General features: G+C 51.5%; 1 protein-coding gene across 11 annotated transcripts in view; it reads right to left on the bottom strand.

Annotated features, from left to right (window-relative positions):
* Positions 1-5,507: 5,507 nt before the first annotated feature.
* The window catches only part of SIGLEC1 (sialic acid binding Ig like lectin 1), a 28,853-nt gene continuing 18,697 nt past the window's right edge, over positions 5,508-15,663 (bottom strand). For 4 of the 11 annotated variants that reach the window (XM_023550056.2, XM_023550060.2, XM_064275828.1 and 1 more), the window contains 12 exons: positions 13,633-13,893; positions 13,197-13,508; positions 12,454-12,702; positions 11,993-12,262; positions 11,661-11,912; positions 11,032-11,334; positions 10,112-10,372; positions 9,011-9,313; positions 8,638-8,740; positions 8,186-8,258; positions 7,197-7,250; positions 5,508-6,997 (listed from right to left, as the gene is read on the bottom strand). In XM_023550056.2, coding sequence (XP_023405824.2) covers positions 6,932-6,997; positions 7,197-7,250; positions 8,186-8,258; positions 8,638-8,740; positions 9,011-9,313; positions 10,112-10,372; positions 11,032-11,334; positions 11,661-11,912; positions 11,993-12,262; positions 12,454-12,702; positions 13,197-13,508; positions 13,633-13,893 — 2,507 coding nt within the window. In that variant the 3' untranslated portion in view covers positions 5,508-6,931. Of the gene's footprint in view, positions 7,647-8,166; positions 8,259-8,637; positions 8,741-9,010; positions 9,314-10,111; positions 10,373-11,031; positions 11,335-11,660; positions 11,913-11,992; positions 12,263-12,453; positions 12,703-13,196; positions 13,509-13,632; positions 13,894-15,663 lie in introns of all 11 variants that reach the window. The other 7 variants (XR_002786175.2, XR_010319219.1, XR_002786176.2 and 4 more) reach the window with 7 other exon arrangements.

Here is a 15,663-nt window from a genome sequence, read left to right as displayed (position 1 = left end):
GCTTCTCTGACAAGGATACAACAAACTGGCAAACTCCTACTTAAACTGCAGATACTGGCTTTGATGATCCAAAGCCAGGTTAATGTCCCCTGCTCTGTACTTCTCACTGTACCACATCTTATACGGCATTGTAAAGCTGCCCATTTCCTCATTTCTCGCCCCTAGACCGTGAGCTGCATGAGGCCTGGGAGGATGTGTCTTATTCACTGCCCAGCACCTGGCACACAGGTGATGCCAGCAAGGGAGCATGTAGCAGTCTAAGATCCCCATGTAGGGACCGGAGTCATTCTTGCAAAGTTGATGCCTCCCAAACCCAGACGAGCTATGTCCCAGTGTGTCAGGGGAATTTTCTGTGGAAATCTCAGAGAAATTATTTGTTTACATTTTGAAACTGCAGAGGAGGAGATAGGGTCGTGGGACCAAAGTTGAGGAAGGTGGATCCTAGACGTGCCACTGGTCAGCTCCATCTTCATCCCTGATAACACTGTGGGAAAGATGATTTGTCAAATGGTTTGTTGGTTTCACTCTCCAAAGAGGTACCAGGAAGTACCCTGGGAACCAGGCAAACCCGGGAGAGTTAAGCCCGCCAAGTGCTTTATGGGTGACTCCCACCATCTGTAAACATGACTCATTCTGAGGAGTGACCCAGAACAGAGTGTCTGAGGGAGGCACTGCCAACTCCAGCCCATGGAGATGACAGGCCAATTCTTGGGTGCACCAGAAAGTCACGTGTGTGAATGGAGTGCCCTGTGGCATAGTCAAGGCTCCATCCCTGATAGCTGGTGCATTTAAGAGGGAATGGGATGTCCCTTGGTAAGGTCAAAGGAATGCTTAAAAACTGAACCATCTGCCAAGATTTGGATAGACTGTCCTGGGAGCCAACATGAGAGGTGGAGATTTTTAAGAACTTTCTTATTAAAGTTTAATATACATTCAGAAAAGTTCACATGTCATAAATGCCCAGCTCAACCGAATTTTACAAACTTAACACACCTGTGTAACCTGCACCCAGACCAAGAAATAGCATATTCCCAGCCTCCTCACCTCAGAAGTCCCCTTTGTGGCCCCTCTTAATCACTAGACAGCCACTATTCTGACTTCTATCACCACTGAGTGTTGTTATTGCTAGGTGTCCTTGAGTCGATGCCAAGTCATGGCGACCCCACGCATAACAGAACCAAACACTGCCTGGTTCCGCGCCATCCTCACAGTCGTTGCTGTTTGAGCCCGTTGTTCCAGCCACTGCGTCAATCCACCTAGTTGAGGGTCTTCCTCTTTTTCGCTGACCCTCTACTTTGCCAAGCAGGATGTTCTTCTCTGGGGACTGGTCCCTCCTAATAATGTGTCCAAAGTAAGCAAGACGAAGTCTCACTATCCTCACTTCTACAGAGCTTTCTGGCTGTACATCTTCCAAGACAGATTTGTTCGTTCTCACCATTGATTAGCTTTGCCTGTTCTTCAGTTTCACAAAAACAGAATCATAAAGGCTGTGCTCTAAAAGCGTCTGGCTCCTTGCAGTGCACATCACGTTGGGGGAGCATCACCCATATCATTGTGTGCAGTGGTAGCTCGTTCTCATTGCTGTATCGTATTCCATCATATGAACGTAGCAGAGTTGATTTATACATTCCTTTGTTGATGTGCATTTGTTGTTTCCAGTTTTTGGCTTTTATAAAAAGCATTGCTGTGAACATTCTAATACAAATCTTGTGATGGTAAATAACCAGACATAGAATTTCAGAGTCAAAGGGCAGGCATATTTTAGCCTTAATAGATACTACCCAACAGTTTTCCAAAGTTGTACATAGTGTATGATTCCATTCATATAAAGTTCAAAAACGGGCAAATTGAATCTATGGTGTTAGAAGTCCAGATAGCGGTTACTCTTGAGAGGTTGCCCCTGGGAGAGGATGTGAAGTGGAACTTGGGGGTGCTGGTAACGCCCTGTTTCTTAATATGGGTGCTGGTTACATGGATGTGTTCACTTTTTGAAAAGTCATTGATCTCTAGAATTCTGGCGTGTGTACTTTTCTGTATTGTGTTACACTTCAATTAAAAGTTTAGTTTAGTAACTCCTGTCTGGTGGCGAGATAAGAAGGAAGAGGGGGACAGGAGCTGGTTGAATGCACACGGGGAATTCAGGGTGGAGAAGAGAAGTGTGCTGTCTCATTAAGAGGAGAGCAGCTAGGAGTACACAGCAAGGTGTGTAACTTTTTGTATGAGAGACTGACTTGATTTGTAAACTTTCACCTAAAGCACACACACAAAAAGCTTATTTTAGCAAGGGGGAAAGGGAGAGTCATTTCTTAAGGGATATTGAGTTTCTGTTAAGGATGACACAAAAAAATTGGAAACGGGTGAGGCTTGTTCAACATAGTGAACATAATTAATGTCACTGAAAATGAAAAAAATGGTTGAAATGGCAAATGTTTTGTTATATATAGTTCACCACAGTAAAAATTTTTTTAAGTTTACTATAAAAGTCTTTTTATAAAATGGGCAAAGGACTTGAACAGATATTTCGCAAAGAGGACATTCCATTGGCCACCAAACACATGAAAAGATGTTCAGCATCATTAGCCACCAGAGAGATGCAAATCAAAACCACAATGAGATACCATTTCACTCCCACTAGGATGGCTAAGCTTAAAAAAACAGAAAATAACAAATGTTGACAAGGACTTGGGGAAATTGGAACCCTTTTCCGTTGCTGGTAGGAATGCAAAATGGTACAACTGTTGTGGAGTGTGGTGGTCCCTCAAAAAACTAAAAATAGAACTACCATTTGACCAGCAATTCCACTCCTAGGTATATATCCCAAACACTTGAAAGCAGAGATTTGAAAAGACACTCGTACACCAGTTTTGATTACAGCACTATTCACAATAGCCAAAAGGTGAAAACAACCTAAATGCCCATCAACAGATGAACAAACAAACATAATGTGGTACAATGGAATACTACTCAGCCAGTAGGAGAAATGAAGTCTTGAAACAAGCTACAGTATGGATGGAGCTTGAAGACATTATGCTGAGTGAAATAATCCAGTCACTAAAGAACAAATATTGTGTGATCCCACTTATATAATAAGACAAGAAAAGGCAAATGTATAGAGACCAAAGTTTATTAGTGGTTACCAGGGATGGGAGGGAGGGGGGAAATGGGACTTAAAGGTGATGGAAAAATCACATTGATTAAGGGCGTGGTTGCACAGCTGATTATTGTAATTGCTGTCAGTGAGTTGTACACCTGTACAAAGTTGAGTTAACAGAAGTTGTGTGATAGATATATTTACAACAACAACAAAAAACAGTAGCTGCTGAGGCTCCTTATGTACAGGCAAGTGGGACTTGGTTCCTTGGTTTGGAGGTTTAGGGTCATGGTTTCACAGGACATCACAGTTAACCGGCCTAACATGTTTAGTGTTTCTGTTCTACCTCCTCATCGGTTGCATAGTGCCTAGGATGGTAAAAGCTTACAAGTGGTCATCCAAGGCACAACAATTGCTCTCTATTCATGTGAAGCAACAGAGGAAGATGGAGAGTTGGGAATAGGAGGCAGATATGAAATGTGTGACTAATTGCCTCCAGGAACAACTGCCTGTTTTGCCATGAGACCAGAAGAACTGGATGGTGCCCAGCTACTATTACTGAACATTTTGATCAAAGATTCTAGAGAAGAATCCTGATCAAAAAGGGGGAAATGCAGAACAGAAGTTCAAATTCTCATGGACTCTAGACTTTCTGAAGCCATGGAGGGTAGATGAACCCCAGAAACTATTGCCCTGAGATAATCTTTAAACTTTAAACCAAAAATATCCCCTGAAGTCATCTTAAATCTGAACAAGTTTAGCTTAACTAATAAGCACAATGTCTGCCTTGAGCATTGTGCTGCTTTAAGATCCATCTATATGATATCAAAGGGACAACAGCAACTAGAAAGTTTAGATAGGAACCTTAGGAGGCAGTGAGTTTATGTTAATGAGGGAGGAACAACTCAGAAAAGGAGGGTGAGAATGGTTGCACAACTGGAAGAATGTAATCAATGTCCCTAAATTGTACATGTAGAAACTGTCGAATTGGCATGTGCTTTGCTGTGTATATTCTCAACAACAACAAAATAAATAAAATTTAGAAGGAAAAAAATGTGGTTGCTACTCAACAATTTTGGAAGAAAATGTGTTACATGAGTCTCAACATTTAAATTAAATCCAGAAATTAAAACTCTCTATGAATAGGAAAAACTGCAAGATCCCCAAAAAAGCATGAAAGACCAAAGGAGGATGCTAACGTGCAGCACAAAGTCATTTGGCTTCACGAGCACCTACCCAGTGGATTCAGCTGAAAGAAGATGAAGCATGTGAAATGCACAGGGAGAAATGAGAGCTAGTGGTCTTGCTAATACGAAACTATAGAAGAGGCTCAAGAGTAAGAAACCATCAGGGAGAAGAAGTTTTGGGTTAACTGTAGCCTCGAAGTTACCCCTGGAAAGTTAGTAGCACTCAGTTGTGACAGGTGTGTTAACCTCTTCAGATGACTAGGGTTCAAGTGTTCCATAAGGGATAATTTATTAAATGGGTCCTAATTGCTTGGTAGCTTCTAAAAGTCATTGCTCAGTGCTATGATTAGGCATGGTAATTGCCAAGTGTTGTCACTCTCTTCTTACCTCCATAATGGAACTCTAGGATGTGCGAGGCTGATCCATTGGACAGCTATACATCTAATCAGGGTTCAGAGTCCCACCAACAAAGCCAGACAACCTTTCATTTAATCCTCCAGCAGATGAACACAGACATACGCCTTGATCATTGTGCCTTTTACTAAATATATACAAATTTTAATAGAATATGGTAACTGGTTTTATTGTTTCAAAAAGAAATATACTGTTTTAAGATTTGTGCACTGTCCATTTCATTGAATTATTTTTTAAAAGTAAAAAAGAAAAAGTCTTGGGTGCCTCAGACCACTGGGGTGGACACAACTAACCCCTCTGAGAACATCTGAATCTGAGGTGGACATATATCCCTTTGGAGGTACACAGAAGCAAATGAAGACTCCTAAGTCAAATGTCCCCAGATTCCCCTCTAGCCATGACACACAGCCACCTGCGGGTCTCCACTCACCTTCTCTTCCCTAGACATCCCCCAAACATCTGGCTGCTTTTGACTTGCTTTCTCCTTGCCCCATCTCTGGATTTAGCTGACATTTCCCACTCTCCCACTCAACAGCAATGTAGAAAACCAAATGCTTACAAGGGCTCACCCACAGCATCCCAAGCACTGTGCTGGTCACTGTGAGCAACAGGCGTGAGTGGCATCTTCAGAGCCTCAAGGAGCAGGAAAAGACACAAATCACTTGAGCGGAAGGTGGTTTGTGAAAAATGTCATGTACTTTGCAGTGCCTGCTACATTCTGCAAAGTCTCACAGAACAAACCTCACCAACATTTTGATCCTCTGTGTTCTAGAGCAGTGGTTTGGGTTACGAGAAAGAGACTCACTCAAGGTATGTCACAGGATGGAAGTTTATTGGAAGGACATGCTGGACAGGCTCCCAGGAAGAGTCCAGCCATCAGGCATGAAAAGGAATGGGGCCTGGAACTAGGGCAGGCCCAGCCTGGCTACTTGAAGTGCACCTAGCCTCCAATTTCTTCCCAGCCTGGAAGCTTCTACACCAACCTCCCACTGCTCTCCTAACCCAAATCCCATTTCTCAATCCAAATCCCAGAGCAACAGCTCGTTGCCCCTCCCACCATTCCCCCCAGTCTCCACTGGGCAGTCGCTAGCCCACCGGACGACTGGCTCCCCTCTGTCCCTCATTTCCTGGGAGATTTTAGTTCTTCTTGCTAACTCTCAGTCCCTTTAACACCTCCTGGCCTCCCAGCCTTCAGCAAAAGCTCAGGAATTCACTTGATCAATCAGAGGGATGCACGTGGACCAGAAATAAGGCTGCTAATAGCATATGCATTTGCTCCCCAGACTTGAAAGAGCCTATATGGTAGGGCCCAGTCCTTGGAGGGAGTTATTGTTAGTTGTTCAAACTGGGCCCCCAACTCATGGTGATGCCATGCACAATGGAATGAAACACTGTCCAATCCTGTGCCACCCACATGATTTGTTGTGGATTATCGTGGACTGTTGTGATCCACAGGGTTTTCATTGGCGGCTTTTCGGAAGTAGATTGCCAGATCTATCTTCCTAGTCTTCCTTAGTCTGGAAGCTCTGCTGAAATCTAAGGCACAGCAACACAAATCTTCCACTGACAGCTGGATGGTGGGTGTGCATGAGGTGCATTGGCTGGGAATCGAACCTGGGTCTCCTGAGCAGGCAACCTACTGCCTGTCATGCCCTCTCCCTTCCAAACCCAATGCCAAGGAGTGGATTCAAACTCATAGTGGCTGACCCTGTAGGACAGAGTAGAACTGCTCCATAGGGTCTCCAAAGCTGTAATCTTTATGGAAGCAGACTGCCACATCTTTCTGCTGTGGAGCAGCTGGTGGGTTCAAACAACTGACCTTTCTGTTAGCAGTCAATTGCTTAACCACTGCACCACCAGGGTTCCTTGCCCTTTCCCTAGAGGCCACCAAACCTTATTTCTTCAGTTTTATTGTATGAGAGGGACTACCTCCTACAGGAAGCCCATGACTGGCCAGAATGGCTGGGGGGAGAGGGGGAGAGATACCAGTAGATGGACACTGAAATAGAGTGTAGCCTGCTGGCGGCATTCCCTCACTGTCGATCCCAAGGGTGATTCTACAGTTGGGAGCCCTTTGGAAACAGAATTTCCAAATGTACTCTGGACTGAGAATAAAGATTGCATTTCCCACTTTCATTTGCAGCTTGGATTGACCATGTAACTAAACTCCAGCCAATGGGAAGTGAGTAGAAATGATGAGCAACTTCTGGGTTGTGCCCACATAGGGAATGTGCGTGCTCTACTTCCGCTCTTCTTCCTTCTCACTGGTGGGAATGTGGACAGACACAGTAGGGCCATCATGAACCTTCACAATCAAAGGCAATACTTTAGGGATAGAGGAAAATAAGATAGAAGGATCCCGAGCCCCAACACTTTGAACTACCATAACATACCCAGACAAGTATGGGGGAGAAAAATAAAATTCTATCACATTGAAGTCACTGTACTTGGCCTCTTGTTAGAGCAGCCTAACTTCTATTCTAATACAGAGTCCATTGGCCAACCTGTGAGGACGCAGAAAGCTCCTCCTCTAATCCATCCAAAAGGTCCTGCTTGGGCTTTGAGGAGAAAGATATGAAGGGGCATTGGAGGAGGAATGGAGAGGAAAGATGAAATACAGAGAAAAGAGGAAGAGAGAGGAGATTGGACAACACAGTTAATTCATTTCTATTCAGAGTTCCCAGGGTTAACACCCTCCTGGAGAGATTGGGGTCACCCCACCTCTCACCACCCATTTTTCTTGGGGGCAAGAGGCTTGGAGCCAGGTCATAGGGAGTCAGATGTCCCAGAGCTGCTTTCACTGAGATAGGTGGGACCGGGCCCTGCCTGGCTCCCACGGCTCGAGTCATCAGAGATTCCGGCGTCCTTCTCCTGATGGCAGGCAGTGCCACCGGTCAGCTCAGGGTTGGAGCACAGTACGAGGTCTCAAATGTGGCTGCATCAGGATCAATGAGCTTTCCACAGAGAAAACTCTGGTCACAATAGGACCCCGAGTGCAGTCATTGCCTGACCCCTAACTCTGGACAAGGGCAGCCCCCCACCAGCCTTAGGGCCCAGCCCAGGGAGATTGGTGAGAGTGTGTGGATGGTTGCCATGGGGCTTGGAGCTCTGGCCACCAAATGTATTGTCCACAGAGGGGGACACATCACCCCAGCCCAGGTGATCAGTAGGCTCGGGAGTGGGGGAAATAGACCTCAAAAAGAGGTGGAGGGATCAGAAAATGTATCTTAGAAGTGGAGGTGATGCTGCTAAGTCCAGAAAGTCTGCCCCAGGCAGCCATCCAGCCACCCAGCAAACACTTGGCTGCTCTCGGCGCCAATCGGAATATGGCTCCCCAGCCTCCTCGGGGACCAGGCTCCCGACACTCTCTCACCAACCTCCTCCAACCCCAGGCACCATTCCACAAATGAGAGCTGCCTCCACACGCCAGCTTGGCAGTGTGGGTTAGCCGAGTGTTGGCCTGTGTGTGCTCACGTGTATGTTGAATGGATACCTGCGTGGTCTCCTTCTGAAAAGCCATCTCCACCAAATTCTGGCAGGATCTCTGCTTATGTAAGGGCCTCCTTCTGTGGAGGGCAAGAGTGGACTTAGGAACTCTCTCCCCACCTCTCCTGCCTCCCCCCCTTCCTTTCTTCCCCACAGGCTTTTCTCAGACTGCTTGCTGTACGTAGCACTGGGGAGCCACGTGAAGAGGGGGTACCTCATCTTTTTTCCTCCCCAACCCCTTATTCAGCACAGACTGGATAAAGAGAAGGAAAGATGAAAACTACTGCAAGATGGATTTCGGGACAATTCTAGATGAGATTCCCAAAATTTAGAGGGGGCAGGCTAGGAAGTTCTGGAGCCTATGAATTTGGAAGGAGGGAGGGTCTCCTAAGGGAGCTGGGGACATGTCGAGGGGAAAGAAGGGGGGGGGCCCATCCACCTCCCCAGCTCCAGACTCACCTCCAGGCATAACAGGCCCCCAGGCTCAATAGCAGGAACAGAACACCTGCCAGCCACCCCAGGACCCAGAGGAGCTGCTGGAACAGATGGAGGCGGTGCAGGGCTGGAATACAGAGTGGAGATTAGGGGCAGCTGTGGATCCAGGCCTCTGGTGCCCCCTTCCCATGTCCTGCCCCACACATAAAACCTTCTGTTCTAACTCTTCTCAACGATGTTCATCATCAGTGACGCTCCCCACGCAAGAGAGTTCCATGCAACCAGTCTAGTCTAGACAGATAAGCTGTATTGCAGCAGAAGGGGCTCAAGGAAGACCTCAGAAGAAAACCTTTGGACCTATGAGCTGGGCATTTGTGTAGAGTGGCCCCCACCTCACCTCTAGTCCCAAAATAGGTGGAGGCTGAGGCAGAACCCAGGGCATTGGAGGCAGAGCACACGTATTCCCCCTGGTCGCTGGGCCTCAGCTCCTCCATGTCCACCCGCAGGGCATTAGGAGAAGCCAAGACATGGATGTGTGGCTCAGCAGGAGGGCCCCGGGCCTGGCTGGATGCCACCAATCGACCGCCGAGGTGGAGGGTCAGGCTGGCACGTGGCTCACTGTCCACTCGGCAGTCCAGGATGCCCTGGAGTCCACTCTCAGGCTCTACAAAAACTGTCATGGTGGGTGTCTCAGGAGGGTCTGTGGGAGGGAAGGGAGAGTAGTGATTGCAATAAACGACCACAGGTTCCTCCTCTCCCTGGATACTTGCTGCATGTAAAGTGACTTTGCTGCTACTCCCATTAAGAGCGGGAGCCTGTTTCCCCACCCCTTGAATCTGTGACTCCCTTTGATCAATAGAAGCAGAAGTGACATGTGATGTCAGAGCTAGACCTCAAGAGGTTCCTTCTAGGAACACAACCATTTGGGAAGCCCAAAATAGCCTGCTCCAAACATGTAACAACCCAACCAACAGACAGCCCCAGCTGCCAGCCATGAGGGTGAGGCCATCTTAGACCACCCAGCCTTGGGTGAGCCAAAGGACTACTGCAGCTGCATGAGGTGGGACCAGCAGAAGAACTGCCCAGAGGAACCCACCCAAATCTCTCACCCTCAGAATTGTGAGCGAATAAAGTGGCTGTTGTTTTGAGCTCTGTGTTTTGGGGTGGTTTGTTACATAGCAATAGCTGACTGATACAGTACAGGGCCATGGTGAAGAATGGAGTAAGAGACTGAGGCTGATGAGGGCCTATAGTGTGTTAGGCATTCTGGGTGCTTTATCTTCTGTATTCCTCACAAGGTGAGGGGACTGATGTATTCCCCATTTCACAGATGAGGAAACTGAGGCAGAGATGCACCATATCACACACCAGTCAGTGGCAGAGCCAGAATTCCAACCCAGGCCTGCATAGGTGAGAAGTCCTTGCCCTTTGCAGATGGAAGAGGATGAGGATCTGAGGTGGGCATGAGAGGTAGGGAGACTGAGGCAGGGGTTCTCACAGAGCACGCGGAGCATAACTGGAGCAGAGATGACGGCCCCAGAAAGGAGCTTGACCCGGCAGTGGTACACCCCAGCCTGGGCACGGGTCACAGAGGTGAAGGGGAGAGTGGGCACAGGCTCTGCAGGGAGTTGCCGGCCATTCCAGAACCAAGCGAAGGTAGTGTTGCCCAGGGCCCCATGGCCATCTGGGAGGCAGCAGCTCAGGTTCAGTGCAGCGCCCTCAGGCAAGTCCAGGCCTGGTTCCGCCACCACACGCACACCTGCAGGCCGAGATGGGAGGGGGCCAGGAGTCTTCAGGCCTGTCGGAGCTGGGCCTCTGGGTCAACCTGGGCTCCCAAGAGGCCTCTGTACATCGTGGGAAGGTCTGAATCTGACTGGGATGTATGCCCTCCAAGGTGGGACTGTGTCCCCCCTGAGAACAGGGCTGGCTCTCATTCTTGAGCTGGGTGCCCCAGGGCAGGGCTGTGTCCCCTTCATCACACCAGGCTTTCTTGTAGATAAGGCTGCATCTTGCCCTCACCAAGGGGGACTGCACCTCCTCCCTCAGACGGGGTCCTTGAGGGTGAACTGTGTCTCTCTCCCAACCCCAGGCTTCCCCAGGGTAGGTCTGAGTCCCCACCCCCAGTCAGGGCTCTATGAGGGCAGAGTTATACCCCCACACTCCCTTTGGTCACTGCTACACTTCCACCCTTACAGGACTAGGGCAAGGCTGTGTCTTCCCCCTCAGACTGGGCAGCCCCCTCCAGTGGGAGCTGGGCCTCCTTTGTCAAAATAGGCATTTTGAGGCAGAACTCTAGCTTATCTCTTGGGCGGGAGCCCCAGCCCTCCCATGGACTCCAACCCCACAGCACATGAGCTCCACACCTCATGGCCCCACGTGCTGAGCCCACGTGCCTGGGCCCCTCCCCTACCTGCTTACCTTCAGCCTGCAGCTGCCCAGTGGTGCTGACTGAGCCCAGCGAATTATGGGCCATGCAGACATAGGTGTCCTCATTTCCTGCTGGCACCTCTTGCACCTGCAGCCTCAGGGCATTGCGGGCCACCTGGATGGGACCTGTCCCCAATGCCGAGCCACGGGCCCCCTGGCTGGTGGCCAGCACCTGGCCATCACAGGACAGGGTCAGCTCGGCAGGCGGCTCGCTGTCCACAGTACACTGCACTACGGTTGCAGGACTGGCCCGAGAGTCCCGGAAGAAGGACAGGACGGCGTCACGGGGGGCATCTGGGGAGGGCGAGGCACAAGGGGGCCTTCCTGGACACCCTTGGACTGCACAGCTGAGCCCTGCCCACAGCCCACCTCCTGACCCCTCTGGACCAAAGGTCACCTCCTAAAGGTGACGCCTTCTCAGGAGTACCGTGAGCAGCTTCCTCTGAGCAGGATCTGCCTTCGTCACCCCACAGAGGCCCCAGGCCTCTCCTCATCACCTGAGTCCTCTTTCCCCAGATGCCCACTCCCAGGTCCTCTGCAGTCCTGCACTCGCACCAGGGCCTGGAAGCACCCTCCGCCCACCCCACGCTGGGCAGCCCTGCCAGGGATCCCCTGCTCACAGAGGACTTGCAGGGCAGCAGGCCGGGAGCTGCGTGTGCCCTGGGCATCCTGGGCCTGGCAGGAGTAGGCACCCGCGTGAGCCCGCGTGGCCACCAGGAACGAGAGGGAGGCGAGTGGCCCCTCTTGCAGCCAGCGGCCATTGTGGTACCAGGCATAAAGAGTGGGTGGGTGCGCAGTGGGGTCTTCACAGGTCACTGTCACAGGGTCCCCCTCAGGCACAGCAGCTGATGGAGCCAGGGTCACCCGCACTCCTGTTACCAAGGAGATCAGGGTCGGCCAGGCCCAGCCAGATGCCATAGCTGGTCCCCACACTGGCAGGGCCAGGCCTTACCCTCCAGCCGCAGCTCCAGGGACATGTTGGCCTGGCCCAGGGGGCTGTGGGCAGAGCAGCTGTAGAGACCCTCGTTGCTGGGCCGGGGGTCCCACAGCTCCAGGCGCAGGGTGTTGGAGATGGAATCTGTGGTCGAGGAGGCCAGGAGACGGCCAGCGTGGCTGAGGGCCAGCTGGGCAGGTGGACGACTATCCACAGTGCACAATAGCAGGACCAGCTGCTCACCATGGCTCTCCAGGAGGTAGGTCAGGCGCAGGCCACGGGGCGCGTCTGCAGGGGCACAAGAGGCTCAGAAGGAGCTGTGAGGAGGCCAGTTTGCAGGCAGCGTTCAAGCCCAGGAAGGACCTATCCCCATGGTTCCCTAACTAACTCTCATGCTCCTTGTCCAGTGCTCCCTTGGCTGGGCAGGGTATTGAGTTCCCGGGCTGCTGAGAAGCCCCACCTGCATCCAACAGACTCACAGAGGACATCCAGGGAGACAGGTTTAGAGAGGCGGGGTGCCTGGCCAGGGATCCCCACACCACAGCGGTACGAGGCAGCATCTGTGACCGTGACGTTGGGCAGGAGGATAGAGCGGGCACCTGGGCGTTGCTTCCCATCCTGGTACCACGTGTAGGTGAGGTGGGCCAGGTGGGTCCATACCAGGCAGGTCAGGTTCACCAGCTGCCCCTCGTGTACTGTGGCCTCAGGCCACACCTGCACACTCACAGCTGGAGAGGGAGGGAGGGCATGGGGACATCCGTCAGGGCCCGAGACTGTGTAGAGCAGCCACCTGTCCCCAGAAGTGACAGTGACCCCTACTGCTGGCTGAACCCCTGGCCTCTGTGACCCTCAGGGGCCCACCTGCAATGGGGCTCAGATGTCGGGTTTGAGAGCCCATCATCACCCCTCAGCAGGTCTCTAGCATGCACCCCACATTGGCCCTGGTCAGGGTAGATGGAGAGGACACAGGCCTCCCCAGCTGTTTCCCCTGGAGCACCCTCTCTCTGATTGGTTTTATCCACTGGGCAGCTGTGTAGAATTCTGTTTTTAAGAAAGGTTCTTCCATGAAACACAAGTCTAGAAACTGCTGCCTTGAGGAGGGTGGGGAGTGGGGACTGTATGTTCTGCCCTCCTGCCTATGCCCCAGTCTTCTGACACTTTCTCCCTCCCCCCTCCTCTCTTTAAAGAGCCACCCACACACCCCCCATGCCCCCACACTGACACTGGGCATCAAAGGTGGCTGAGGCCGAAGCTTGGCCCAGGGTGTTGTTGGCCTTACAGGTGTAGACACCCTCATCCTCCAACACCGCACCGTGAATCTCCAGGCGCAAGGCATTGGAGGCCACGACCACCTGCAGGTGGGGAGAGCTGCCTGCAGAGGCCCCCAAACCCTGCAGGGTGGAGGCCAGAAGGCGGTCCCCGTGGAGCAGGCGCAGCTGGGCTGGAGGGTCACTGTCCACACGGCACAGGAAGAGGCCCAGTCGCCCAGGGCCAGTGTCCATCAGGATAGTGAGCTTGGCCTGGTGGGGTGCGTCTACACAGGGTGGGGAGTGGTCAGGGCTTGGCCAGGTGGTCCCTCATCCCCGGCTCTCTCATGGAGGCAGAGCCCCAGGCCAGGGACATCCCCACCCCCATGTGGATGGGATAAAAGCTCTTACAGGACACATGGAGGCTGACGGGGGTAGCCAGGCTTGTGGTGGCCAAGCCCGGGGCTTGGGCTTGACAGTGGTAGGCTCCAGCTTGGCTTGAAGAAATGGCTGCGAAGTGGAGCGTGGCCAAGGTCTGCTCCTGGAGGAGCTGGCTGTTCCGGTACCAGCGGTATGAGGTCCCGTCCGGGACCCCTGTGGGTACCTGGCAGCTCAGAACCACCTCCTGGCCCTCTTGGACCTCAGGTGACGGTGACACCTGAACCCAGGCTCCTGCAGGGAGAAACAGAGAGCAGATGAGGACTCTCTGCTGTTCCATCTCACAGTCTGGGACTGTAAGTCTGTCCATAAAAGAGCTGCAAGACCCCAACCCCGGCAGGAGTTTCGGCTGGGAGCCACAACTCCTTACCAGGCCGCAGCCAAAGGCCCTACCCAGCCCCATGCCTCTGTGTCTCCAGCCTCCAGCTCCCTGGCATTGGTTCTGTCCTGGTATTTGCCCCCATCACCTTGAGCTACAGTTCTGCTCTGCCAATCATATCTTGTCTGCCAGAGGCCAGGCTTGTGTACCCTGCAGCCCAGTGTCAGGCATAGCACCCGCAAATGTGATTCAACCCACAAAGCACAGACATGGAAGGGATTTAGGTCATGCCGAAGGCCACTTGCCCAGGTATGTCCTGATCACGAGAAGGACTCAGCATGGGTGGCTGAGGGCTGAGAAGAAGAGGTGAGCAGCTTTGTGATCTAGGTTTCTCTCCAGCCCTTTCTGGTCCAGCTCTGAATATAAGCTCCAGGCCATGACAGACCAGGCACCAGTGACCAAGCAAAGGACAGCTCCTAGGAGCTTCCTAGGTCCAAGGCAGGGTGGGGAGGAGGGGATGAGATGGAGGAACTGCTGGAGAACTCAAGCTGTGGCTGTGACCAGAACCGAGTTAGCCCCAGAGTTAGCAGTGCCCTCTGCTAGTCATGTGACCATGAGCAAGCACCTGAAATGCTCTGGCTCTTGTTTTCTCTGCCTATGAAATGGGTATGATAAATAAGAAAAGATACACTGGACCAAGGACAGAGCAAGGCCCAAAGTAAGTGTTCAAATTTGATGCTGTTTGTCACTGTGGGAAAGAAAGTGTGTATTTTTCTTTGGTTTTTGCATTATACGTATTAACTTTCATTTTTCCTGGCTGATTGCTTAGTGAATATTTTTATAGAAAAAAAAATATATATTTATATATGCGTGTGTGTGTTTGTACGTATACACACACACGTACATGCAGGTATATGTGGTTTGGTATGTGAATTTTATTATGTAACAAAATTATATTATTATAAAAAGAAGAGGCGGGGCCAAGATGGCTGACTAGGTAGACGCTACCTCGAATCCCTCTTGCAACAAAGACTCGGAAAAACAAGTGAATCGATCACATACATAACAATCTACGAACCCTGAACAACAAACACAGATTTAAAGAGTTGACCTGAATGACAGAGACGGAGAACGAACAACTACGGGGAAGCAGCGACTGTTTTTGGAGCCTGGAGCCAGCATCCCAGTCAGGTAACCTTGGCACCGGGCTTAGGACTGGGCCCAGGAGAGCTGAACACAAAATCTTGTGATGGCGCAAACAAGGGGCGCAGCCCTAACCCCCTGAACTGACCCCAGGAGGGGGCCCAGCCGGTCCGCGTGGGCGGCGTGGCGACGTGACTGGTGGGGGAAGTCCCTGGGAGGCAGTGACTGGTTTTGGAGCCGGGAGTGCAGCGTCCCAGCAGGGGAACCTTGGCGCCGGGCTTTGGACTGGGCACAGGGGAGCTGGACACGGCATCCACTCACAGCACAAACACGGGGCGCAGCCCTACTCCCCTAAACTAACCCCAGGAGGGGGCCCAGCCGGTCCGCGGAAGTGGCCCGGCGACGCAGCTGGCGGGACGAGAAGTCCCCGGGAGGCAGTGACTGGTTTTGGAGCCGGGAGTGCAGCGTCCCAGCAGGGGAACCTTGACGCTGGGCTTTGGACTGGCAGCGGAGGATCTGACCGCGGCTTTAGCGAGCCAGAC

Source organism: Loxodonta africana, chromosome 24 (genome assembly GCF_030014295.1).
Source record: "Loxodonta africana isolate mLoxAfr1 chromosome 24, mLoxAfr1.hap2, whole genome shotgun sequence".
Taxonomy (NCBI): domain Eukaryota; kingdom Metazoa; phylum Chordata; class Mammalia; order Proboscidea; family Elephantidae; genus Loxodonta; species Loxodonta africana.
Note: the sequence above shows the minus strand (reverse complement) of the source record. Positions and strands in the feature narration are given on the sequence as shown.